At 40.7% G+C, this 27,074-nt stretch overlaps 3 protein-coding genes across 4 annotated transcripts; 2 read left to right on the top strand and 1 right to left on the bottom strand.

Moving 5' to 3' along the window:
* Positions 1-1,864: 1,864 nt before the first annotated feature.
* LOC110988920 (uncharacterized) lies at positions 1,865-7,105 on the top strand. Its single transcript, XM_087142134.1, has 2 exons — positions 1,865-2,151; positions 6,294-7,105. Exons 1-2 carry the CDS (start codon positions 2,140-2,142, stop codon positions 7,098-7,100), a joined length of 819 nt encoding a protein of 272 aa, XP_086998260.1. The 5' UTR covers positions 1,865-2,139; the 3' UTR covers positions 7,101-7,105.
* LOC110988928 (adhesion G protein-coupled receptor L3-like) lies at positions 7,106-27,074 on the top strand. 2 transcript variants are annotated; one of them, XM_022252909.2, is made up of 13 exons: positions 7,106-9,816; positions 12,147-12,266; positions 14,179-14,366; positions 14,793-14,842; positions 16,088-16,190; positions 16,447-16,547; positions 23,696-23,789; positions 24,103-24,247; positions 24,337-24,406; positions 25,073-25,142; positions 25,361-25,443; positions 25,722-25,848; positions 26,298-27,074. In XM_022252909.2, exons 1-13 carry the CDS (start codon positions 9,708-9,710, stop codon positions 26,385-26,387), a joined length of 1,350 nt encoding a protein of 449 aa, XP_022108601.2. In that variant the 5' UTR covers positions 7,106-9,707; the 3' UTR covers positions 26,388-27,074. The 2 variants fall into 2 exon arrangements, with proteins under 2 accessions (XP_022108601.2, XP_086998259.1); XM_087142133.1 differs by lacking the exons at positions 16,088-16,190; positions 16,447-16,547.
* LOC110988927 (alpha-amylase-like) lies at positions 16,541-21,160 on the bottom strand. Its single transcript, XM_022252908.2, has 3 exons — positions 21,024-21,160; positions 20,265-20,491; positions 16,541-19,969 (listed from the first exon to the last, which is right to left on the bottom strand). The coding sequence occupies exons 1-3, from the start codon at positions 21,158-21,160 to the stop codon at positions 18,798-18,800; spliced, it is 1,536 nt and encodes a 511-aa protein (XP_022108600.2). The 3' UTR covers positions 16,541-18,797.

The raw sequence follows: 27,074 nt of genomic DNA, 5'->3' as shown, positions 1-27,074 counted from the left end.
TACTGATTTCTAAAGAACACATTATCCGTGAATGATCGGAAATAGCAGGATCAAAAACATCTGCAGATTTGATAATGTCGACAGATTGATGAGTAATACCAAGATCCAAAACATGACCTTTAATATGGGTTAGGGATATTACATGATGAATCAACTTGCAAGACTTAAGAAAATTAATAAAAGAAAATCGTATCATGTACTTGAGGCTGATCCATGTGAATATTAAAGTCTCCAACTATTACAAAATCAGATGTTTCTGACAAGAACTGCTGGGAAAAATCAGATGAAAAAGGTATTGACGGCTACATTTGGAGCCCGATAAACAGCCATCAACAAGAAACATTTATCATAACTGTCGACATCGACCACAATGTGTTCAAAAAATGGTCCATCTGCAGCAGAAGGAGTGGTATGTATTCTCATTCCGGACTTACACAATACTCCTACACCACCACCAGCTCTGCCCTGACTAGATTTATGGAGAAACTTGTAATCACCAGTACTAATGTAAAACTATTAACAGACAAAATCACAGAGGAAATTCAGAACAAACCAGGCAGCCGAAACAGCGCCCTCAAACTAAACAGATATTATTCACGGATGTTAAGGGGGAGGAGCATTGCTATCCACGGGGGCGGGGAGCTACGCTATTGTAGTGTGTATTGCCGAAATCACCTGACGTGATTCACTTAGTAGTGCGAAACGTAATGTATCGATAAACTGTTTGAGGTGTGATACTACATTTCCATATGCAGATGATCAAGGGGTTAATAAGGCCTAGGCTATACACCTTGTGAATGCCGTGCCGCACTCGAATAACTCAGTTTTTTTTAAAGTTTGACCCAGCTATAATGGCGTTTAGCGCGATTCAACTCGGCAAATTGAATTCAGCAGGGCAAGCCTTTTTTGCTCGGTATGCCGCACTATCGTCGTTTCAAATGGCAATGACAGGACACTGCTTACTTTAAGGGCAGCGTTTCACAGAAGTGCCGAGCTATTGCCGTGCCATTGCTGTGCTGTTGCCGCATTCATCGCAATTTAGCTCGGCACAGCAGTCACACGGAGTCCAGCCTTGGCCTACAAATTCTTGCCAACTTTTCCGTTAGCCGTTTCCACTGTGTTTTGTTTCTTTTAACTGTTACTGTGGCTGAATCTGTATTCTGATTTTAGATGTATTCTGACCATTATTTGTGAGCCTCGTCCCCAGTCATAGGCTTGTACATTAAACCACTTGCAGTCAGGTCACCTGATCCTAGCCACTCTCCACCGGCACTTTTTCTTTTGCTTAAAATGTAGAGGTGTGTACTAATTTCATGCAGGCAGTTTCATTGATTTGCACGTGAGGTATATGTTACAGATATTACTGGACAAAACTTTCACCTCACACTGGAACAAAACAGTACAAAAAAGACAGAAAAGAAACATTAGTTAGCTGAATTTGTATTGAGTGTTTATTGCAATTTTTTTTCTTTTTTGGGGTCAGCGTTTCTTTAAGTCAGAGCGGTTATGTCGCTTATGTCAGCTTATGTGCTGAGGTAAAATAAACACCTGTGTCTATGCTCAGCCTGTTGTTTTTTCCTGTGTGTCAGGACCACAGGATATATTTATTTGCTTTCAGATTCATTGTTTTCCTTGTTTATAGCCTTTGCAGGATGCTTGGCACCGTTTGTTCACTGCTTTCGAAATTCCTATTTCGAAAGTATTTTCTGATAGTGGAACTTTGCGTAATATCCTGTTCTGAAATAATATGGTTTTCTCCTTGACTGTGTTGCTTTGTGCATCGCTAAACGCTCCGATTGGCTAAAAAGAACGAAGGAGGTGTGTCACTTTGCATAAATGAAGAAGAAAACGTGTTTCTTTCCGCAATTTGCGCACACACACTTGTCACTCGCTAAGGTTATTTCTGACAATGTGGTCATTTGAATAAATGACGTCACTTTTTGTACTAATGTTAGGTGGCTTGTTTTCAAGCACCATTCTCAGTGGCAGTGGAGAGCGTTTGCTAGCTGTCCGATACCTCATATGTTGATTTGTTAAAGACCTGTCGCCGCGATAAGCGAAGTGTCCATTATATTTTCAGGCTAGGTGTCTTTGCAGGAGGGTCGACCGTTTTCAGCGCAGTATCGAGTTGAAGTCCTAATGGCAATAAAGGTAAGATTTGTGGAAAATGGAGACAGTACTAAAAGCTGCATGAAACGCTCGACAACTATCAGCATATACAGTAAAAAAGATAATCGATGACTCGCGGTGTCGTGTTGCTGGTAGCGACGTTTCGGCTGCTAGTGCTGCTAGCCTTCATCAGGCAACTGAAGTCTGGATGCTGCAGGGTCTGCTATATACCGCCGGACCGCGTCCTCCGCGTGTCCCCCGCCGTGTATTGCGGACGCAGTACAGGTGACCTCAGCGGGCGTCGCCCGCTCCACTTCATGGGCGTGAAGGGGCGTGTCCTCGCTATGGCTCCGTTGCGCTCCGGTGCTCCGGTGGTTGTGTTGGCGGATGGTGGGGAGCCAGAAACCGGGGATGTCGATGCTGCTGTCTCTGTTGATGTTGTGTCTATTCAGGCGGATGTGGATGGCCTCCTTGACGCGTCTTGTGTACCAATGCTGGTCTTGGTCCACGCACTGCACGCTGTCCCAATCGGGGTGGTGACCAGCTCCCCAGGTGTGCTCGGCTACCGCTGACGACTCCACACGGGAGAGTCTCACGTCGCGTTGGTGCTCCTTGATTCTCTCGCCGATTGGTCTGCCAGTTTCGCCGATGTACACCTTGCCACAGTCACCGCATCTTTTTTACTGTATTTGTCATCCACCGCGGTGATTATGTTTATCTCTTCTATTGAACTATCAGCATCTTTGATGCCAGATTTGTTATATTTTCTTTTGAAGGAATCAAACGTTTCTTGATGAAGCTCGTGTATATGGAGGTGTGGGGAATTCTGGTGAACCGTTCCCCGCTTTACATGTAGAATTGCTTTACCAAAGTATTTTCTTTTATGTTATCAACCCAACGGAAACGTAGATGGAGCACCTAGGCCTCGCTGCATTAATACGTCAGCTTAAAATATTTCAATAGAGCATGCTAAAATGAAGTCTTCTGTCATTCGCCCTAGAAGATCACATGACAGAGTTTTAATGAATTAACGGCTCTAGTAAATGACTCGACTCAGTCCGACTTGAGTCACATTTTTAGCGGCTTAGCCCGGGTAAATGACTAGACAGTCCCGGTAAATTCAATGTTTACCTGTACTGTGCAGTTGACAATACTGTACTACACATACATCTAACTCCAACTTTATTGAGGTATTTCACATTAGCGCAGCCTGCGCATATTCACATCGAAACCGAGGCTCTCTGTCGCGCCTGCCCGTGGACTGGACAGAGTACATGCAGCATACATGCAGATACACGACCATCACTGGTACGTTAGTTCGCGGTAAATTGCCCTTATTTTTAAAGATGTTAGGAATCTTACATTTTGGCTGCATACACATATCTCTAGATTAATGTTGTGTGAAATTGCTGTCTGTCGGTGAAATTATCAGGATACTACCGTAAAATGTTGCTCCTTTCGATCTTTGATTTTTTGTCTAGAGGTGTGCAATGCATGTGACTACCAGCAAGCTATTGTCCATTTTCAGAAGAAATTTTATGTCGACAAAATTGTTCACAAATGTTCAGTCGCATTTACCATTAAAGAATAAGTCTCAGTATGTAACCGGATGAAATCTAGGCTTTTCGGCAAACAATTAGTATGAGGAAAGTCAAACTCAAGGTTTTCAACGTTTCCTCGCTACGGGGAGTAACGTTATACATGTAATATCGATGATCACGTCAACTCTCAAGCCGCACGTCTAGTCATCTTAAAAGACCCTTCCACAAAAGTCTGCAGCATTGAACAGTCTAAATTTAACCTACCTCCATATACGGTATTTTGTGTCATAACTCTTTACTTTCAATCGTCTGATTGTAACACGACTAAGAATCATATTTAGTAGGCACAATATCCTTTTGTGGCAGACAATGCACACCAATTGTGTATATCTCGCGGCGCTGTTGCCAAAGTGCGTGCGAAGCTGACAGCTGCAGCCTCATTTACAAACGCGGGAGAGCGCTGATCGACGCTAAACGCGTCGTATTGGGATCCCGACCGTCTGTTGTCCTTCCTCTGTGTTACAACAGACTACGCCAGGCTCGACCTGCATACAAATTCCTCCAAGATTTGATAAGGGCATATTACCCGCTTACAGCAGAACTTACTGTTTGCTTTGGTATTGGTTTGGCTACATGTAGTTAGCCCAGTGTTTACTTTTAATATTGTTTCGAACTTCGACTCGACTGATAAAAATTAGTGGCTCATGTGGTTTGTTTTTGGCAGTCGCTCCTCCTAAAAACCAACACCTTTCTCTACGCTGAAAAACATTAGTAAATTATACACGCATGGCTCCGCACCATATCCATGGCGTATCACTTTGAGATGTGGAGCCCCTTCCAGGAATTCTTCCACAGGTGCCTGTCTGTTGGTAGCCTGACCAAGTGGGACCATGTCGTGTGTGAAGGTTATCTCTCCATCTTGTCTTTGGGCGGACTGGTCCATTCCCTTACTGTCCAATCTGTCACCCTGGTAGTCCATCTTGTAATAACATGTCCCGCCCATCAGTGGTTTTTATTTTGTGTGTGTGTGTGATTTGGTCAATGGTGTCTCTGACCTCTCTTTGCTTGCGAATGAAATTTGCGAATGTATTGTAGGCTCTAGAATATCAAAGGAATACGAGAAGTAAGGTTTGAAGCTTTGCATGGTGGATGAAACATGAGAAATGGGTTTACGTGCAGGTACACCAGGGAATCAATCTATTTTGGACGAGGTGTGGTTTTTAAAAGAACCAGTGAGTATAAACTCGACAATTCGGCCAGTGTGCTCTGGCCGTCCTCAGGAGAGTGTGCCTGAGTGGATATCTGGTTATGAAAGTAATCCAGAAGCGGTGGAGCGTGGAACAGTATTTGCGGGCTGTGTGACTCAGCTGTGCGGTGTTGCGTGAAGGTGTTGGATCTTGGAACCGGCGGGAAACCTTGACCAAAAGAGGTTGATTCCATGGTGTACTCGCAAACCCATTTTTCACAAATACGAGACGGTTGTTTTTATTCTTTTGATATGTGTCGGTCGGCCCAATGGCCGTGTGTCAGTAACTCGACTCAAGAGCACAACATGTTCAAAAGTGTGTAATGCAAGGGTATTTTTCTCCAACAACCTGGCAATTCTTTTAACGGCACTGAAAAATGGTTAGCACTTTGTCTGATACTGTGTCCTTTGGCGTGAATTCTGCAGTCAGGGTTACTATCAGGAGCGCTATAACTGCTTAAAAGGCCGGTTTCATCCAAGCTTTGATGATTTGATTGTACCTGTGCTTGCATGCTCCTGAAAATTAGGGAAATGCAACAGCTAATCGGTTCAGCTTCGGATTTTAGTCATCATGAATAGCGTCCCTCAAACCGTTTTAGGCCCCCAAATTTTGGATGGTCCCAAATATTTCGAATGCTTCAGGCAAAACGGAAGGGTCGTCGGTTTGTGGTCAGAGGTTGGCTCAAAATGTGGCGCAGTGACACGTGTGTTTTTTGCCTGACTTTTTTCCAAAGAATGTACGCATAACTGGTGATGTCCATCGCCACTGCATGCGTAGGGGTACGTAGCACTGACCGCTACGACCACTAAAATAGACTGACCCCCTCACTATGTACTGTTTAAAAGCGTTTTCAGTTTGTAGAATCACACAAGACACAGGGAACCTGGTTTGTATGGTTCCCAAATGTAGATGTATCATACTGAAATGACTATATCTGGAAAAAGTGCCTGACTAAATGTATATGGGGCCCAGAGGGAATACTTTACAGTAGGTAATTACTCAACCGCATCATATCTAAAATAAAAGTATGAAAACACGTTAAAAATACACAGTAGCATGATTCCTGTTGACCAAGCAGGTTTGGCAGCTTTTAAACACCGTATTATTTAAAATAAAAAAAATAATTTCCCAGCACAAAAGTCTACGCTGACGCGCACACTGAACAGAAACAAGAGACCTTTTTTTCTGACACTAAGCGAGGCGACGAACCCTCAGTAAACTATTGGTTAATAAAACACTACAGAGCTCATATTCTTGGCATTTTTGATGATCACTCTCCAGTCGCACTCAATGCAATTTTCTCTGTGCCGCAATTGGACTTGCTCAGGATTAAATCGTACACATGTTCGATTCTTGCGTATTCATCATTTTTTTGCTTCCACCTGTTTCTTCACAGATGAGATCGAAATTTACAACCCCCATCCTGTTCGCGTATTTTCTGTGGGTCATCTGCCGTTCTTCACTTGCTCAAACTGACGAATCTTCACCCTCATCTTCAACGGGATCGTGCTGTGGTGCTTGCTATCAGGGTCCAGCAGGAGCAGCTGGCCAGCCGGGAATTCCAGGCGTTCCAGGCCAAAATGGCCTGCCGGGTTCAATAGGCCAGAAAGGCGAGCCCGGAGTGGGTCTGCTTGGACCCAAGGGGGACACCGGCAATCGCGGTCAGAAGGGAAACCAGGGAGAGCTTGGGGTTCAAGGACTCATTGGCCAGCCAGGGAAGCTAGGACCTACCGGGCCCAATGGCGAGAAAGGAGAAAAGGGAGGAAAGGGTGAGCCTGGAGAATCGACTCACGTCACCCCAACACCACCATCTGTCGTCGCTTTCAGCGCATTCTTAAGTGGTTCCTTCTTAGGAAACAGTGGGGATGTCATCATCTTCCCCACAGTCACTACAAGCATCGGAGACGCGTACGATTCCGGTAGTGGAGTATTTACCTGCAACGTGGCGGGTGTTTATTTCTTTAGTGTGACTCTAATGAGCTTCAACTCAGGACCAACGCTTTTTGCGATCCTTAAAAAGAACGGCACCCTTATCTTTTATGTTTATGACAACCATCCGAACTACCACCACCAGTCCAGTAACTCAGTGGTCCTCGTGCTGGCTATCGGGGACACAGTTCTGCTTGAGAATGGGAGAACCAATGGAAGAATCAACGGCGGTATTTACTCTTCCTACTCCGGTTTTCTGATCCAAACCTTGTAACCTACCGACAGGAATTCTAGGTATACTTAATCGGAAGACGTGGTAGAGGAATGAGAATTGGTGAATGTCACAGAGCTAACGCTAGTGCCGCTCCACTCAGACTAAAAATCAAGGAATAACTGAGACGAAAAGAAGATAAAACACAACATGTGCAGCACACAAAGATGAATGGTTTATTTCAAGAGAGGAATGAGGTAAACTAAGTATTTACACTTCCATATCAGTCAGTCAGCCAAGTGGGAGTACGTTATGAGATTATCCCGTGAGCAGGAAAGTGGCTGAAGATATTACACAGCAACGAAATTAATACAATATAAATTTTCCACAGCTCTTTTAAATACCATATAAATATTCCTGTTGAAGGTTCCATGAAATAAATTTTTCTTAAAATCACTTATTATGTGTATCTGTACTCTTTTTAAGTGTATGAAGGACGCTTTTCCTTTGATGTAAATCAAGGAAGACATGGTCCAGTTTGCATGGTTTCATGTATTAACTCCAAATATTCAATTTGAAAACATTCATGTGAAACGGTTGCTTTCTTACTTGTTGCCAAATACTTACACAACAATAAACTGCCAAAGGAAATGAAGTCTACGATAGTAGGGTTTACAAATGATTGTATTCTTTGCACAAGTAAGTGCAACAATGAGGCTTGGTGCCTTGGATGACATCATAGATTTGCTCATGGATATGGAAATGTGCATTAGCATATAACCAAAAAAACTCCCAAAAAATCGTTAAAACTGCAAAACAAATTTTAAAAGTTCCTATTTTCGTACAGTCATATCAATAACGTTTCTGAACTAGCTTAATTCTGCAGCTATCTGAGTCTATAGGATTGGATAGTTTATTACAGGTTCACTTTTCACCGCACTTGAAGACTTGTGTAAGAAAGGCAAATTAAAAAAAAAAAAACAAAAAAAAAACGAAAATCTACTAGACAAAAATGAGAAAATGGGGTTGTTCTCTTTTGGAGCATGACAGTAATTTAGCAAATGGGAATTTTAAGTTTGTAGTTGTCCACTAGAGTTGTTCAAGTAAAATCCGAATTTTTACTAGCTGAAATGGCATTTTTTCCTTTTTTTTTGAAAATGCTTCACGCAAAGTCAAAAATCCCCAAAACCTTCTTGCAGAAAAGGAGAAAATGGGCTTGTCTACGTTTGACGCCCCATAAATACACATATTTGGGAGAACAATTGTGCGAAGAAAGTCCTAGATTGGTGGAAGTATTTCAATTTATCGACAGAGGACGTACAACCTTTTGCCAGCTGGGTCTTGGGGAACAGAGGCCTGTCTATGCACTCGGTCTGGGGATGAGGTGAACTAGAATTTTTTCCCATCAACGTCCAAAAGGAGAGAGAGAGAATAAAAAACCTTCTGGGACACCCACACTATGTTTGGAAGTATTGGCATACGAGGTTCGTCGATTAACCATGGCCAAAGGTTGATAAAAGATTTTGTTACATGAAAAAAAAACCCAGACATTAGAGACAAGCGTTTGCAGTGTGACTTGCCATGTCATCAGTCGTTACAATTTCAGTGACTTGTGTTTCAACTGCCTCAAATGCTCAAAGTAAACGTATATAAAAAATGGTTTTGTGTGTAGGTAGAATTCGGCAAATTACGCGGGGGGGGCTGTCTGATCTCGAAAGATAAACTGATTGGAGTTGATGACAATAGTATTAAATAAAAAAAAAGTCTTATGACAAAAAAATGTCTAAACCCTCCGCTGCACAGGACCGATTTTTTTTTTACGTTAATGCTCGGACGCTGTCACATGAGTATCAGCTGAATTCACTGCACAGAGCCTGTACTTTTTACACTTGCACCAAGGTGATCGTTTTGAGATCGCTTCCGTTATAACCACAAAAATGTGACACCCCAACACAATGAAACTACTCAGACAGCTGTCTACAGCTCAGAGACACATAAGAACGACCGACCATTGATATAAAACAGGCCCAGGCTTTCCAAGGCTTGCCCAGGCACTTTCTTTGTCAATAACCCCTTATCAGCACGTGCTTTAGATATTTACATACAATCCCCGTGGGACGTGGCTGGAGGCGGGCTCTGGAAAAGAATGAAGCAGCTCAGGGGAAGTCCCCATGTTAAAAGTGACTAAACTAGGCTGTTCAACATCTACAGAAATGCAAATTAGCAGGAGGTTTTTGCATTTGGCCGAATTTTTTTTTAATTACCTAATTACAAAAGAGGGGATAATCATAGTAGCCATTCTGATCTGTGCGAGGTAAAAGTACAGACCATTCCTTGCCCCTTTGTGGTACCCTGTTTAAACAATCGGTCATAAACTACGTACAGATGTTTTTGACATGACATGGGCTAGTTCCTAAGCCGATTGGCGTTTGAGGGTTCCACTGTTGGTCGCATAGTCGTGACTTATAAGAGAATCGGATGCGGCCTGACGGTTGCTACCCTCCACTAAAGCCTGTTATCAGCTAGGTCTGTTTGTACATAGGATTGAAACCCTACTCTTTGATAATGTAACCTTAAAGCAGTACATGAGATCAGCTACCATACCCTGAGCGTAGCAAACACCAGCACTCGGGAGCAGAGTGTAAGCTAGACTTCAGTGATTTTTGCGTTATGGATAGTTCCGTTGCTCAAGCAAAGAGCGGAATGATTTTCCTTACGGTCCTAACAGCGCTTTTGCTCGGAGTGGATGGAGATACCAACAACACAAATAACAAAAAAGGTAAATTTTAATTAAACTTACCATGCTTATTCTCTGTGCTCATTTCAAAGGGATTTGTTTAATTTAATGAATAGAACAACAGAAGCATATAAAAAGGGCATACAAAAAATCTCGTAATTTGTAAATTAAGCTTTGACTAACGACTTTGAAGTTGGACGTGAGAGTGTCACAAAGTTTATCTTCTTTTTTGTCTTTTAAGTTTATTAAATAAATAATCACGTAAGAACAAGTGAAAACGGTTAAAAAGCAGTGAGCGAGAGGAGGGGGACGCTAATTACGACGCTTCCCCTACAACTGATCGCCCCTACAACTGTTTTCAAGAAAGGAAAAAACCTTATCTGGACTTAGTTTACTCCACACGAGTTTCGCACAACCTCGATATTAGGTGTACACACCTAAAACGAAATTACCTAAGGATGTTGAAAACGTAATCTTGAATCCCAATGGGAATCGAGAGGATACAAACTGAACGGCAATAGTTAAATGCAGGAATGAGGACAAAGAATGTAGCTGGTCTCAAAAAGCCCTAACAATCTGCAGCAATGGAAAGGCCGAGAACTAAATAAAAGTTTATGTTCTGAAATGGGGTAAAAACGTTTTTTTAACTAGTAATTCAGTAATTGCCAGAATCTGTTACTTTGAACCTAGGAGCATGCCTGATAACAGATTAATGTTGGCATACTAACGGTTTTAACAATACTGACTACAAAGTTGTATGTGTTTTTTTTTGTAATTTTACGGAGGGATGTGATTGAAGTACTTCTGAGCAGAAGTAACATGACTTACAAATAAATGTCAAATCCCTTCTCCGAGCAGAAGTAACATGACTTAAAAATAAATGTCGACTCTCTTACCAGTACTGACTAGAAATATTGTATCAGTAGAGTAATCTTGGGAATTAATTTAAGTTGTAAGAAACTTACAAAGCATTGCAATTTTACGGAGGAATAAAATGGAATTAGTCCCATTCAGAAGTAGTAAATCTAAAACCCCTCGCCCTCAAAGTACTGATCGAAACAAATACCCATTTGGAATTTAAAAGGTTGATGGCAATTGATGCTCTGATCTTCAATTCGCCCACAAAGTACTGATCTAGACAAATACCCATTTGGATGTTAAAAGGTTGATGGCAATTTATGCTCCGATCTTCAATTCGAAAACATTCTGGTTCAAAGTCTAAACCCATTGTAAGCATGTCTATTACAGCAATGATCACTTTGTTACGTAATGACTGTTGTATATGAAGCAAGAAATGAAATCCGCCCATGAAATTACGGTGAAGTCCTCATCAGACAGATAACAAAATCTTAATCCGAATCGAACACAGTAGATAATCAAAATACACAGGGGCAATATCCAACATCTCTTTTGATGTGTTGAGAATTTTGGTTGCAACATCTAAATCCCATCAATATTGGTTAGGTTTGACCGAAGCAAGGCGTTTACAGTTTGCAATGTACTTCGCTCGTACTACCATTCCAGAGACATAATAAGCTGTTTCATTGCATTTTGCATGTTTGTTGTCAAGCTCTCTGTAAATATGCAAAATATGAGTAGTACAAATACTTCTTTGTATTTTATTTTTCACTCTACTTATATTGTACAGGCGACTGACCTGGTAGAGCTCCCTCTTTCTACCAGCATGTATCATCCATTATTTCTATTTCATCCGAATTATATAAAATTGTATTATTATTATTTTCTGAAATGAAAAAAGAGAGAAAGAAACCAAACTACCATTTTTTGCCCCAATGATAATATTGACGTAATTCCTTCTGCGCAACGCGTGCTTGCGTCTACAGATTGTTCAGATTGTTCAATGTGCTTTCGTACAAATATACAAAGTACAAATGCGAAGCACGAATGCAAAAAAAATCAATTAATCAAATCATATCAAATTAAATAAAAAATAAAATACGACGCACTATCAATTTGAATGACAACAACACAGTCCACTGGGCAGTTGCTCCGTGGAGGAAAGAAAGAGACGCTACACTGGTAGAGTCCCAACAAATCTCGATTTTCATGTAGTTGCTTATTTCATTTCAATTAGAATAATTCATCAGAGATGTGGCATTGTCATTTGTGGTCTTCAGGATAATTTCAATGTTTACCGTGTAATGCATTTCGTTCAGGATGTCTAGGTCTATTTCCTGTTACTTTTAACATGTTGGGAAAAGGTGCACGCTGTACTGTTTGATGTCAAGGTGTTGAAAGTTAGACTGCTAAATGAGTGATCACGTTTGTACCAGAGCAAATCAAAAACGCATTATTTCTACAGTGTTGCTATTTGTCAACGTAGAACATGGTTCTGGTTCTTTTGGTTACAGCTGTGTTGACTTTGCCCTTAACTGCGAATCAGGGATTATATAACAGCATCTTCACCGAGCTGGATGGTATAATATATCAGGCACAAATTCCTAGTCTTTTGTCGGCAACCAGCGACCCTGGTAAGTATAAATTTGCTTCTGGTTGCATCTCGGTGCACTGGCAAATTAAAAGATTCCATTTTTACACACTTGAATGCCCTTTTCAGTAGCAGCTTGGCTGAATGATTATGCATCTCTACCTTGTATGTAAAGTTGGCGAACAATCTGAATTTGTTCCCAGTCGTTGTATCCCTTCACTGCGGAACGACACAAATACTAGGCTATAACACTGTGGCGGTGTGGTTGTTTCCCTGAGCCTAACCTAAGTTTGAAGATCAAGTCTGAAACCAGTTTGGGTCTCGACTCTAGCCTAACCTTGGGTTCCTCCACGGTCCAGAGATCACTCTAAGCGACCTAACGTCTGAGGGAGCAGATCCGTTTTGGTGGAAATACACCGCCCATTTTTATGACTTTAATGCTCTCTGCCAATTAACCAATTCAGAACTGTAAGGACACCTGACAATTGAATAACCTCAGCAACAACTTAGTTTATTCAGACATTCGACGAATAATTGATTGAGTGATTAGGGATAATTCGTATTGGGTAAGCTTTATCACAACCTTTATTGCTTTGCGTGGTATTGAGGGGAGGCTATCAGCAATACACACTTATCGCACTGCGTCGCGCCAATTACCAACGCAATGACTACTGCCGCCTCGCTAACTCCAATATGCAATGCACAAATCAATGGGTTGTAGGAATAAAATTAGTATTTCCTTTTACTACAGTTTTGTAAGTATTTTGGGGGGTTTTATGAATAATAATGAAGCAAACGCTTTTACTTTAGTGCAATTGCTAAAATACAAGTATTTACTTTTTACTCTTTAAACTTGTTGACAATAAGCAGTTGCTTCAATTTTTATAAATAAATATGAGTGTGTTCTACAGAATTGGAATAATTTTTTTCAAGCCTGGGTCAGGGCAAGCTTGAAAACGAGGAGCATTTACTAATTTCAAAATGGCATTGTTCACGAATGTAATTGGAAAGGAAAAGCTGTATGTCTTTAGGGGGGAATTTAAAGAAGCCAGATGCAGGCAGATGTACTGATTTGAGAGTGGCAGAGCACTTTTCTTCATCAAAGTTTTTTGCTTTCAAAATTATTACCATGGCGCTTATCGGCCATGCTGAGGTCTCAAGATACAACACCGTGCTGCACTCTGTGTGTCTGTACATGCAGACAATGGAAGCCCTGTTGTGCAATACCGTTCGGCATATCCCCAGTTTAACACGTACTACACAATCAGCTCTGTGTAGCTATTTTTTTCCACTCTCCTGAGTTATATTTGATACCTGTACGCAGAGCCATCTATACATGCACAAAAACGATAAAGCCAAGTACCGTCCACGGTACACTGCGTCGTGTTACATGTACACGCGTACGGCGGCGTACATGCGCATATACATCTTATGGAAATTTTCGACGAAGCTGGTGTGGGTGTACATGTTCATGTGGTTCACGCATGTATAGTAGTTGATATTCTGGCCTGTCGTGTGCAGTGTCTCACAATTCTAGGAAAACTTCTAGAATTGAGAAATTTAGTGGAAGAAAAGACCAAGTGATCGATTGAAAATGGAAGTAATTTATCATCTTAGCAACCACTTTGAAGCTAAAATTCATATTTATGCAGCATTTCTTTTCATGATTTTACAGTGTTTTATTCGGTTTAAGATTTCTCAAAAGAGTTACAAAGAGTTTCATTGTGATCTTTGGTTAACTTTGGGCAAATGAAGGATTCCAAACGAGAAGGCTCAACGGAAGATTGGCAAGTTAGGACAAATCTGTATGTCTAACGAGGGTCTGATCAATAATCCGCTGCGCACGTTCGAAGTCTTAATTTCCACACGTGAAATGGGGGTTAAACATACGTGACATGTAATGGCCGTAATTTTGGCCGTATTAGCTAATCTATGAATGTACCTTTTCGTTATAGTTCTTGCTGTTATGAGTGTATACGATGCACCGAACGACGAGGAAACACTGGTCGTAATCGGCCTTGATTCCGATGAACCGATTCGATTCGGCAGTGCAGTAGTTGGCTTGGACGTGGTTACTGCCAGCCGGGCCTATTACGCTGACTTCAATGAATTTCCAATAGTGGTCACCTTTCCACGTTTACAGGTCAGTTCAACGTCAGCATCTATTGGAATACTACATTTCTCCTTACTGAGAGACGCAAGTATAATTATACAAATTACAGCTTGGCAGGGAAAACCGTTCGTTTGGATTCTTCTAAGCTCGTAATACTTTCTGTATTACCACTAACTGGAAACGGCTGTTCGCTGTCCCTGACCCACACTGTCAAGAGTAGTATATTACATTTGCGTCGGAAGCCAAAAAAGTTGTACTGAATCAATTGCACTTTATATAAAAAAGGAAAGAAAACATGTTTTGTTTTTTTCTGTTTGATTTCATTACTTTTATACGTTTTCTAGGATAAGTCAGTTTAGGAAGGCCGTTATAAAAACAATGTTACATCTCTTGTGAGGGTCAGTACTTAGTTGTCCGTAGCTTTCCTTCATTTTGTACATACTCTTTTTCCCACAGACCTCTTTAGACGAAGGTACCCAATGCATCTCCCAAACGCCAGATGAGATGTGAGTTGTCACATTTTTTATTTCATATTCTAGTGTGTGCTTAGCCTAAGTATGAACAATCTTTGTTTTCCGTAAAACACTCAAGGATGATTTTATAAGGGACAGTGAACTGGTTTAAGATGTAAAATCTTCATCAAAGGGGTAAAAGACATTGACAGCACACGGGCGTGAGGGCACAGATGTCTCTACCCTCTCCACCATTTGGCATTCGTACACACCAGCAACAATCTACAGTATTTTTGTTTCTAACTGCAGCATTATCTTTTAACTTAATTCCTAGTTCTGTTCAATGGTTTGATGCCCCAATATATATTTATTCTTCTTTTTGGATATCATTTTACGGCATGATTTACACGCCCTATTATTTGGTTTAAGTTTGGTTTCACTGGCATCACCAATGGCGACGAAATGTAACAAGCAAATGGTCCCCAAAAGAGTTTTTTACAGCTGGAAATGTTTGACATCAAAAGGCTCTCTTTGTGCCGCTTCTTTAGAATATCTATCTGTTTTGCCACACTTTACTGCGATTATTCTGCATTTTGTGTTTGTTTGTGTGTGTGTGTTTTTTTTGGGGGGGGGGCTTTGTTGTTGCTGTTGTTTGTATGTTTTTTTTCGTTACCCTTAATTTGTTCGTGTCTTTTGGCCATCCGTTTGTTAAAACCGTTACCGTTTTGAAAGGAGTGGAAGCATACTTAGAGATTTAAACACACTTTTGATTCTGTCCAGTGGGGGGACACCGTGCATCAGGGGCCGACTGTAAATTGTATTCAGCTATTAAGCTGAATCAGAATACGACAGCGAAGACGCGGCGAAAAGCAATAGTCAACAAATCCCATAGTCAACTGAAATACTGAATCATATTTTTTTCAATCTGTTATACTTGCTCCATTGTTACCTTTTCCTTGCTGGATTCATGTCGTTTAAAATATATAAGCCTAAAAAAATAAACACATAAAAACAGTATTATAAAATAACAATAAACCTAAATAGGTTTATTATTATCTTATGGAGGTACAAAATGGGGATCTCAAACGGTTTATAAAGGATTGTAAATGTCATACTTCAGTTTTTCCTTCTTAAACCTTAACCTAAAGAGAAAAGGATCCACTGCCCAATTTTTTTCAAACATGGCTGCGTCTGTCCTACAGCATGTGACAGTTTTGCTATGGAGCATGTGCATCCCCTCAAAACCTGCCAATAATATATATCTAAAGTGTGATGCATCCCGCACAAAATTCCAATCAGGTACTGGTATTCAGATGGCTGTCAAGTCACAAGAACTACCAACGATGACGTCGCTTGTAGTTGCAACCAGTTGGCCAATTATGCTGTGTTGTTACAACATAAGGTACTTGCAGACACATTTGTTGAATAATACCTTATCACACGTTTGATTTGTAACAGATATATGTATGAAATGTTTGAATGTTTAAATTAATGATGAAAAATCATTATGGGGATGATCTATGCTCACCAAGAGCTTGTAGCGATACAAACCACTATCGTGTTGTAAATGTTTGGTTATTGTTATGAAATTCTTGCTGCGTGGCCCAATATACATGTGTAGGAAATCAATGAATATTGATACAATTTGCTGTTCGTAGGACACAGCCGGCTCTATAATTATGGATCCTTTCACACTGTTGGGCCTTGCCTTGTCTGTTTCCAGTCTTGGAGTAGTTCTGCTTACTTACAAATATTCTCGGTGAGTATAGCCCCCCCCCCGATTTTGATTTCAAAAGAGTGCAAAAAAAAAAAAATAAAAAAATAAAAAAGTGGGATTTAACATTTTCAGGGAACTTCCCTGAGTTAACAATATGACTATTTTATATCTTACATAAGTGAATAAAACTATACATACTAGACTAATTTAATTACCCTTTTGCCGGAAAAAAGAGACACCCTATCCGTTGTTTAAATTTCACATCCCATATAGGCTCAGTTGATATATATTTCAGATCCCAGGTACGTTACTCTGTCCGAAGTACTCGTAGGGGGATACACGTAACTGGGAAACATAAGGTAAATATTAGACAAACGTAGTGTCCAAAATTGCAGCAGATTTTTTTTAAAGATCAATCATATAAACACTGGTAATTTCTTATTTTCAATGTTCATAAATTTTGTTTTATCTATAACAGTGTATTATGTAAAAACTAAATAACGATTGCTACGTCAAAAGCACGAGTTGAAGTCCTCCTTCTTATTAGGCAAACTGAAAAATTGAAGCCTGCTTTGGTGATGTTACACTAAGGTTCTGCAATGAAATGACTGTTTTTTTTATTTCGGACGGCGCCAAGGCGACCGCGTGCATGAGCGCTGTGCTTGCTCGCACTTTGCTGTGAATCAATTTATGTCGGACAGTGACAAACGAATCGCTTTTCCGTCGAGCGTTGATAAACACTGGATCGTATGATAAACTTGAGCCTTCCCAGTTTGAATTATAGTAAGTGAATTTTGGGCAGATGGTTGTGGTCATTTGGTGATAATGAATTCTGATTTACTGTCCACGTTTTTTCTCTGTTTTTGTTTTATAAAGGCCCTTATAACATACGCCACAAGGTAAAATAAATTAAAAAAACAGAAACAAAAACACCGGGAGAACAAGAGCCATATTATGAAATCATCAAATCGCTAGATTTGTTTGCCGCCCTCGTTGACAGTATCCTTTTTTTATTCTGAGCATTCTTGAAGTGGAACTGAGCTCCCAAGCAGGCAATTTTTAATTAATCAGTCAGTCCATGGACTCACAAAAAGGTGCTTGGTTCCTTTGCTATGTACGTATGCACGTTTCTGTGCTTGTGACCATGTCTTGCATATTCAAGAAGAGAGCGTCAAGATTCGACGGATTTCGCTGCTACGAGGAACGACACTGCCAAAGTGTAGACTTCTGTAATACAGCTGAAGAACGTATCTTTCATTAGATATTAATTTAAAGCGCATCCAATGAAACAATGTGGTAAAATGATGCCATAATTGTTGTCCCAAAACACAAGATACTTGCATACGTAACCGCAGCTATAATTTCCTATTTTTAATTTAATTTAGATTCTGCAGAAAGTTCAGTCTATGACCTAAAAAATGTATATTGTTATCCACAAATTTCTTTAGCTGACTCAGGGGACAACCCTTTTGAAGGGACATGAACTTTTTGGCCATTGATTGGTTGATGAATTTTGTCACAAATTATGTGCATACAGAACCCAAAACTAAGACTCGGGTTATATAAGCCTAGGCCCCACCGCAAGTGAGATTTGCTTTTTCTTTAAGCATTAATCCCCAAGCACAGTCAGCCGTTTGATGTGCGATATATTGCAAAGGAGTCCCCCTTCTGCGTCTTCTTTTGTGTTGACGGAATCTTTGAAATTCCTTTCAGATTTCCTGGGGGTGCAGTAGCCACAATAGTCTAAGGTATATGACTTGCCCATCACGTTAGGGAGTCCCCCTTTGCCACATATCGTGCTGGATATACAGTCAAACAGTGGTACGTACATGTACAATGTACGCTCCAGCCTTATTGTCCGTTACGCAACGTGAGACGGACCAACTGTGAGACGGTTTGATTCCCCAACAAAAAGGAAAACTTGTGCGCAAAAGGTGCTACAAAGAAATCATACGTTGCGTCGTATCATCCCTTACATCGCATTAATGGTCGTTTCATACTTTTTCAGCCTGTCATAGAAGTTCCAGTAATTGATTTTCAGCTGGGTCGGACCTAGCGACAATACGTCTAAACATTTTCAACAAAACATAACCTATCTTTAATGTTCCTAACTGTTTCTAGTACCTCACATAATGGACAAATTAGATATCATTCCGTTCAGAAAATCGTGCTCTATCTACTCACCACGCCATCTACAAGGATTGCGTGTTGACCTCATTATAGCATGCATGCTATAATGTATAGAGTGCCAGTCGCAAGTCGGTCCTCAGTTTTGTTTAAAGGGTTACAAACTCAAGAGGGATATCGAGTACCAGACTTGCTGACCTTAGCCCCGACGTGAATGGCAGCAGTTGAATCATCGCCAGTTTCAACCCTAAAAAAAGCATTACTTGATCCGTCGATGTGGATCGTTGGTCCACTACAAAGACCCGTTGACGGATCAAAGTCTCCTAAAATAATGTTGCAGTATTCGCCAGACGGCAAGCCCGTCTTGAGGGTCTGTAAGAGTGGGTAATCTTCATTATTGATGACGACAAAAGCTTTGTCACCCCGACCAAAGGCAATCTGCCGGTTACCATTGTTCCACCAGTTGGTGAGCGGCTGCCCAGCTGCAATGTTCCGGAACCCAACCATGTTCTTGATTGATCTCCAACGATGCTCACACACCCAGCCCTCCTCACATGCACCGTTTTTGTTAACAGTAACTGTTAGGGTGTGTCCTTTCATGTCTGACGGAGGACCAGATTCGGTGTCATTGAAGTCGAAGCTGCTCATAATCCGGGTGATGCCATACGGATAAGCCAGCATGAAGACGTTACACATCTTATACTGTCGAGGCTCCTTGAAAGTAATGACGCCTTGTCCTCCCCCATGCCCTCGCTGGTTGTCGTGATTATCGACAAAGACCAAGGCAAGGGAATCAGGGAGCATATCCAAAGATCCAATCAAAATCTCAATATTGCTTAAATTTCCTGGATTGCTGAAAGCTTGTCCCAATTTTAACCCGTACTTGAATTCGGTCACTCTCCCGTACGCTACGTACTCTCGCCCCCACATCTTCCCGTTAACACCCTTATTGATAACTTCCTGGAAAATGAACGGCCGGGTCCCCCTTGGGAAGAATGTCTCATTCAAATTCTTTAGCTTTGCAAGAATCTCACCAAGATCATGCGGCCAAATGAATTTAGCAGCATCGACGCGAAATCCAGCCACACCCATATCAATCAAGCGGTTCATGTAGGCAGTAATCCTAGATTTGACGTCATCATGAGATGCATCAAGGTCAGGTAGACCCTCCAACCTACAGTTACGAATCTGGCTGATATCTGTAAAATCCTCCACATTACCACTGTCAGATCTGCATTCGCCATTGGGGCTACCGAAATGTGTGCTCGTGTAAGGTACCCCCGGGTAGCTCAGTACTTCAACGTCATACCAGCTTTGCGCTATCCCATAGCCTGAATCTGTGGGCGTGATTAAAAATGTCAACATTCGCGATAGACTTATTTTGCGTCGTAAAAGAAGATTTGCGTTTACCCAACGTTTTGAACGTAAAATAACAACAACAAAACAACAGCATCTTCCTCCAGGCCGAATTACCACGTCCTACAAACTACTTGTTATAGAGACTTTCACAATACCGGCATGTACATAAAGTACCAATGTTGGAGTAACGGTAATGTTCTCGTCTCCTATCACAGCTTGAAATTTAATGACTTTGTAACTTTTTGAAAATCAACATAGACGTTTTAGACCTACCTCCGCGTGCCATGTGATTTATAACAGCATCTGCGTAGATCCTTACACCGGCGTCATTACATCTTTGTATCATATTTCTCAGTTGTTGCTCGTTACCAGAGCGGCTTGTTAGTTTGTAGCTGACAGGTTGATATCGCTCCCACCACGGACGCCAAGGTTGCCAGATTGCACGGTGCTCGTTAGGTGGTGAGATCTGAACCCCTCCGAATCCGTGTGGTCCAAGGTACCTTGAATAAACATTGCACTGCATACACTATTTAGCTCATGCTTCCGCGATGTATCATACAGATTCATTGATTTCTCGTGATGCTACGATAGCTATGGAGCAAGGTATTAGGACCCCTATGTCTTGGCCCCGAATCTCACTTAATGGTAACTGTATGCAATTAAGGTTTAAAAAATCATACTTTTTTCCTGCCAATGAAGCTCACAATATTACTTTGCCATGCTTTCTCCAAATTTTCCACGGTGCCTACGTTAAAGGGCGCTCTTTTCCCGTCTCATTGTTAAGGACATTGTGCCTATGGCCGTCAAATGCATTTGAATTGCCCTAAATAGGGGGAGGATGTCTTTTTGCTAATTAACTATGTACTGGAAGCATAAAGCGAGAATTGACGCAGTGGAGGTACAGGCAGTTTGCCCTAGAATCGGCTGGTGATGGAGATGCGTACAGGTTTCAGTAGATTATTGTTCCTGTAACGTGAGCTTGTTTTGACTGAATTCAAGTTGACGTAGGCTTTTACTTTAACAATAGCTTACCTTTCACACTCGTCTGCAATGTCTGTCCATTTCCACTCAAAGAGGTGAGCAATAACCTGCCTGTTTGGAGCAGTGTTAGGGTCCCACTGCGCAGCAGCCGAACAAATGAAAACGAATAACAAAGATAGCATCTTCATGGTAAAAACAGTGTCAGTCGAACTGCAAGATGTTGCACTCAGCGAATTCACCGGACAAACAGTGAAACCCAGGAAGAAATGGAAATTGTAACCCCAACCCCCTCGGCATCAGCAGCGGCAAGCATCATTGAGATATTTCGTGATTTACAAAGCAGCTGTTACCATATCGCGTGTGTTTGTTAATACGTGACAAGAAAAAACAGAAACAATAACCAACTTAAAAAGGTATCCGTTGGGTCGAATTACACAGTGGCGTTTACTGGAATTTGATCGGTTTCCAGAAAAGAGTGTATGCCGTCCAGCATATACAGGATACATATTTGTTATAGTAATTAACACACACTGGAAACTATGTTTAGCCTCTAAACACTTTCTTGCTGCCAGTTTGGAAACGTGTTTTTCATATTAAACAAATTTGAAGTGGTGATAAATAATATTTAGGCCTACATTATTGGTTACAAATGGATATTCAGTGTTCTTCATTTGACATTTAACGAACTGACATGTCAAGACAGTTGTCACATCACGAGTTTGTGTTTCCCGTGTGTGATGTCACAGTGAATAGTTGGAACTAGGGTGCCACACGACAAGGACACGTCTAGCCACAAAACCATACCCAAAGTTTGCAAATACAATAACAAAATATAATAATTTAATTTAATTCAAAAGGTGATACATGGATATATTTACAATTACCTCCAATCTTAAATTTACATAAACGTTATTCAACAGATATCAGCTATTACAATGGTTCAGCCGACACTATATACTTCTCCCCAGGTGTTAAATGTTGCTGGCCTTCTAGAAAGGGTGCCCCCAGGGCAATGAACAATCACTCAGCACCCGAGTCCTCCATGAGTTGGGGTTGTTCCCAGTCTCAGACTGATCACAGAGAATAAAGGTCCACACATACCTGAGCGTTCCCACAGAATGTGGGGGGGGTCCACATAGTGCGGGGGCATTCACAGAGAACGAGTATCCAGCCATAGTCTGGTGTTCATTCAAAAGAACGAGGGTCCACACAGAGCGGGCGTTCACACAGAGCAAAGGGTTCATGAAGCATGGCGTTCTCACTGAACGAGGCGTCCTACCAAGTATGGCGTTCACACAGAACGAGGCATCCGCCCAAGCATGGCGTTCACACAGAACGAGGCGTCCTACCCAAGCATGGCGTTCACACAGAACGAGGCGTCCTACCCAAGCATGGCGTTCACACAGAACGAGACGTCCTACCCAAGCATGGCGTTCACACAGAACGAGGCATCCGCCCAAGCATGGTGTTCACACAGAACGAGGCATCCGCCCAGGGCAGACAGGCTCCCCATCAGATTATCCCCCAAAAGCCTTAGCATACATGTACATTTCGATGGCCCAACGGATGAATATTCCCTGTGGGCGGGGCCAAGTGGCTACCACTATGCTGGCCCTACCGGGTAGCCCTTTGGTTAAATAGAGATAAAAAAACATTTTATGTACAAATTCTTTAAAGAACATGGAAACAGTAACTCTGCCTCTATCATAATTTCTTGGGGATGGTTATCATAAGATGCGTATAAACCATGCTTAATTTTACACCTCTCGCTAATATTTGGCACAGTGAGACACACAAAAATACTCCAAACTACTTGCTTATAGAATAATGTAGATAATTTGAAAATAAAAATAAGGTTACACTTACAGTTTTCCAACTGGCAACTGCATGTATCATTCTTGAAAGACGTACATCTGAAATGCACTGTGTTTTATAAGCATTAGCTGTCACACACAGTATATACATGCATGTCTATTCACACAGAAAGCTTGGGTGTGTCTGCCCTCCAATACATACATCCACACTGCACTCCCCATTTGAATCAGTGGAGCATACTCAAATTTGCATTTCTAATTTGCATAATAAACTACTTTGAGCTCCACAGAAAACTCTTAATCTGGCTGTTCCATTCTCAAAAACCGGGGGTGAGTTTACATAGGACAATTCAATACTGTACTTGCAGAAAAGAAAACCATTGTGACAACAGTCTTAAAATTTTAAGAGCAAGTTCAGATGGAATTGTCTTAGGATTTCTAGCCTATTTCTGAACAGGTATTATAGTATTAATAACTACATGTCTCACGTTGCTTGTGTGTCATCACTGTAAAGTGCCTTTACAGACATTTTGGAGTTAAGTTTCATCCTTACCCTTCAAGGAGTGTAGTCTTTGGTTTAAGTAGTCAATGAATTATTGTAACAGTCAGCTGGTAGAATGCGTAGTTTCAGAGCGTTCCGTGGCCATTCTTCGTAATTTTAAAGATCAATCAAAATTGTAACTTACAGACTACAATCTCCAATTGAAACGTATTCAAAATGGCATCCTGGGTGTGCACTCCGAGTAATATCTCTTGGTCGTTTCTGTTTTTTCTAGAGCTGATATTACAATACTCTTTTATAATACTGTTACACTTGTATTTTCAAGTATTTCACTATTAGAGGGTGGCCTTATTGATGTTTCTAATAAAAGTATATATACACTTTATTTATTTATTTATTGTTTGCAGACAAAACACAGGTCAGACGGTCACCCACACGAGTGTTTCCTTGTCACTGGTAGCCTTCTATACATTGCATATATTTGTCGACGTGGAAAATTCGGTGAGAAAAAACAGAAAACATCTACTGAGTAAGATTTGTACGAAATCTATACAGTTGTCAACCAAATTAACCCACCTTAGATTTCATGTAATTTTTCCCAGAAGGTTAAATCAGTGTTTTAATCACCAAACAGGAATGCCCTGCATCAATGTAAAGCTACATAAATGGATGGTTTCACTTACATTATTGTACGGATTAATGTTTGAACAATTTCAAAATACGTGTCCCATAGTTTAATCTAAGAGTGCGTAATAGATAAACTTAAACATTTCGATTATTTTGATATTTCTGACTGTTGATTTCTTTTCTCCAGTCAGCCATCACAGTTCTTGGTATCCTGCATGGTTTCTTTCTGCAAGCCTCTTTTATTTGGATGGCTCTAGCGGGCGCCCTTTTTTACTTGTCATCACCTACAACATCGCGGATCCAACCAGTCTCACTCTTGCTAACAGGCTGGGGTAAACTCGATTGAATAAACTCTCAGACGTGAACTCAATTTGTTGATTTTTCCAAAGACATATATAATACAAAGTCCTTTTTTGTGCAGGGGGCGCTGCAGTAGTGGTCATGACATCGGTTGCTGTGTCTGTCTGTGGTTACGGAACGAGCATGGATGGGTAACTTTCAATTCTTAAATGGAATAAGAATGTAACCTCGAAGTGTTCCATCGTTTTACAAGCTATTCTTGAGACTGGGATGGGGACAACATATTGAAATATCTTCCTGTAACCTTTCAAGCCCCATTTTGAGGAGTAAGGCTATATTTGGAAGCTTTTCCACATGAAGGAAAGGAAGTGAAACAGTGCTCAAAAATGGCTTTCCCGAAATTCTTCTTCTGGAGGACATGGTCTGTTGAAACATTTCGGTCTTCAATGTATTTGAATACGTCGGAGGTCTCACCGTTCTGGATACGATAGATTTTTCTGTAATCAATGTAACTGTAATTATTACAAAACACAGAGAAGAGCGTTATTCCGTATATGTGTACTGGCAAATTGCCTCACACACGTAAAAAGCAAACAGGAAAATAATTCAACAACTCTTACAAGTTTTGGAGCACTTTGACAGTTTAAATCGGTTCAACTATTTGGTTTGTTGGGTCTCACCTTTTATCACCGTGCAAAATATTACGTTTTTAATTAAATATTTGTGTCTCTCTGAGGGAGAGTGAAGTCACAAGTGAACACTATCGATGTATGGACGAGACGTTAAGCAGAATGACTTTGTCGGTGAGATGGCAAAAAAGATACTTTAAAGTTACTTGTCTTCTTCTTTTTTTAAAGTGACAGCTGGATGTCACGAAGATATTCGCTTGGCTGGGAATTTGCTGTTCCAATTTTGTTCATATTTGTGGTATGTACCAACGGTTTGGTCTTATTTCAGAAGTAACGCAAGTAGAATTCATCCATGCTGCAACTGTTTTTCGATATTATGATATTGTAAATAGGTGTTGCCTGTATACGTATCTTGTGGGACTTGTACTATTTAGCATGCACTTTAAGTCTGTTTCAACGTGCTTGTTACGATGACTTACACTTTGGTTCAATTATATTTGATATGCCGCTGTGCAGATGAAACTCTTCATAGGGTGTCGATTGACATCGAAAATGAGGATGCATTTGAACCTGAATGACAACGAGGCGATACAAATTAGGTATGATTGTGGAAATGCGTTTTGACGGCTTTGACTATATAATTACGATCATATTTTGGGCACTTAGCAGCTATTATTTGAGATTCGACCATGTTGTTCCGAGTATAGGCAATACCTTTTCAGGTTGTATATGAGAAGGCACAACTTAGTGTATATCAAATATATAAACAAGATACCTGCACCTTAAAAATGATGGCAATCATTTCATTCAAAAGACATTATTCAGTGGAAGAGTGTTTTTGTCTCATGATTTGCAATTTCTGTTTTTGTTTCTCCAGATCGGGACTTGGGTATGTTGTTACTCTGGAGTTCATTGTTTGCTTGTTGTGGGTATTGAGACTCTTCTACTCCACCCAAGGCAACATGTTCTTGGCAAATATAATTGTCACCTTGAATATTTTGCAGGTACTATTTCTACAGAATTTTTCAACCACAAAAAATATATATCTTTGAGCTTATGTTGCTTTTTATTCCAGTATAAGTGTACACTCCATGATGTTGGGCTGCGTTCCTGTTACAGAGATACAGAGAGCTCCCGCTGGAATTTAGGTCACGGTTGTGTCAGATACTGACGTATTAGAGAGGCCAATCTGGGAAATAGCAAACTTTTGTTTTTTCATAGATTTTTTAGTTCAAAAGCTCACATAGTGCAATCGTCGCTAGTATTCCTTCGCTCGTGAGCGCTATGAAGTATACTTCATAATACTTGTAGTTAGTAATTATCTTATATTTTGGATTATCTGCACATCATGACAGTGTGCAATGTCTACTGCCAGCCAACTTAGATAATTTTACCTATTAAAATAGAACTGTCTTTGTATTACATGTAGCACTAATGTTTTTCTCTCCTGTAGGTTTTCTTGGTGTTCCATTTGGGCACCGTGGAAGACGATGACGTAAGCTGCTATTCTTCCAAGTTCATTCAGGGAAGAAATGAGGTTTGAATGCAGCTGCATTATCTTTGAATTTCGATGATGATGAGACATAGAAACAGTGTGAGACTTAAAACAACACTATTCAGAAGTTTTAACACAGTTCCAATGCATGTCATTGAGGCTACCTATGCTTTAACCTAAGACCGAGGATCGGAATCCATTGAGAAATGAAAAAATATCCTGTAAAGGATACAGTCACCTGTACGTTGCATCTGTAACATCGGTCAAATAAACCACAGCCTAAGCCCGCTAATCCAAACCAATTCTTTTTTCAGGCCAGCCATGCTGAGCTCAGTCGATTTGTGACAGGAAAATATATCACTATTTTAACTTGACAAAATCCATTCTTATCTAATCATATATTACAAGATGACGTCTAATACTTTTACAGATCCTCCAGAAGATTGCTTACACCACTATCGCTGAATAAAAATTCTGCATTTAGTATTATGAGTAGCCTATCTACGGAGTATGGCAGTCAAGCAGGAGTAGTTGCAGCTTACATAGAATAGGCCTACATGCGTTTCGGAAGCAGATCTTTTCCCCAAATCGTTTTTGATTCACGGGGTTTATCTTCATAAGTCGTAAAACGTAGTTGACAATAGTACTTTGTACAAAGAAAGACACCTCTTAGTTTACGTCAGGCCTGATCAAGAGTTTAAATTATTTCATGTGTGAATAAAATTATTTTATCAA

Source organism: Acanthaster planci, linkage group LG10 (assembly GCF_054643075.1).
Source record: "Acanthaster planci isolate LZ-2023a linkage group LG10, COTS_SCS, whole genome shotgun sequence".
Classification (NCBI taxonomy): domain Eukaryota; kingdom Metazoa; phylum Echinodermata; class Asteroidea; order Valvatida; family Acanthasteridae; genus Acanthaster; species Acanthaster planci.
The sequence above is the reverse complement of the archived record's forward strand: the minus strand, read 5'-3'. Positions and strand labels throughout refer to the sequence as shown.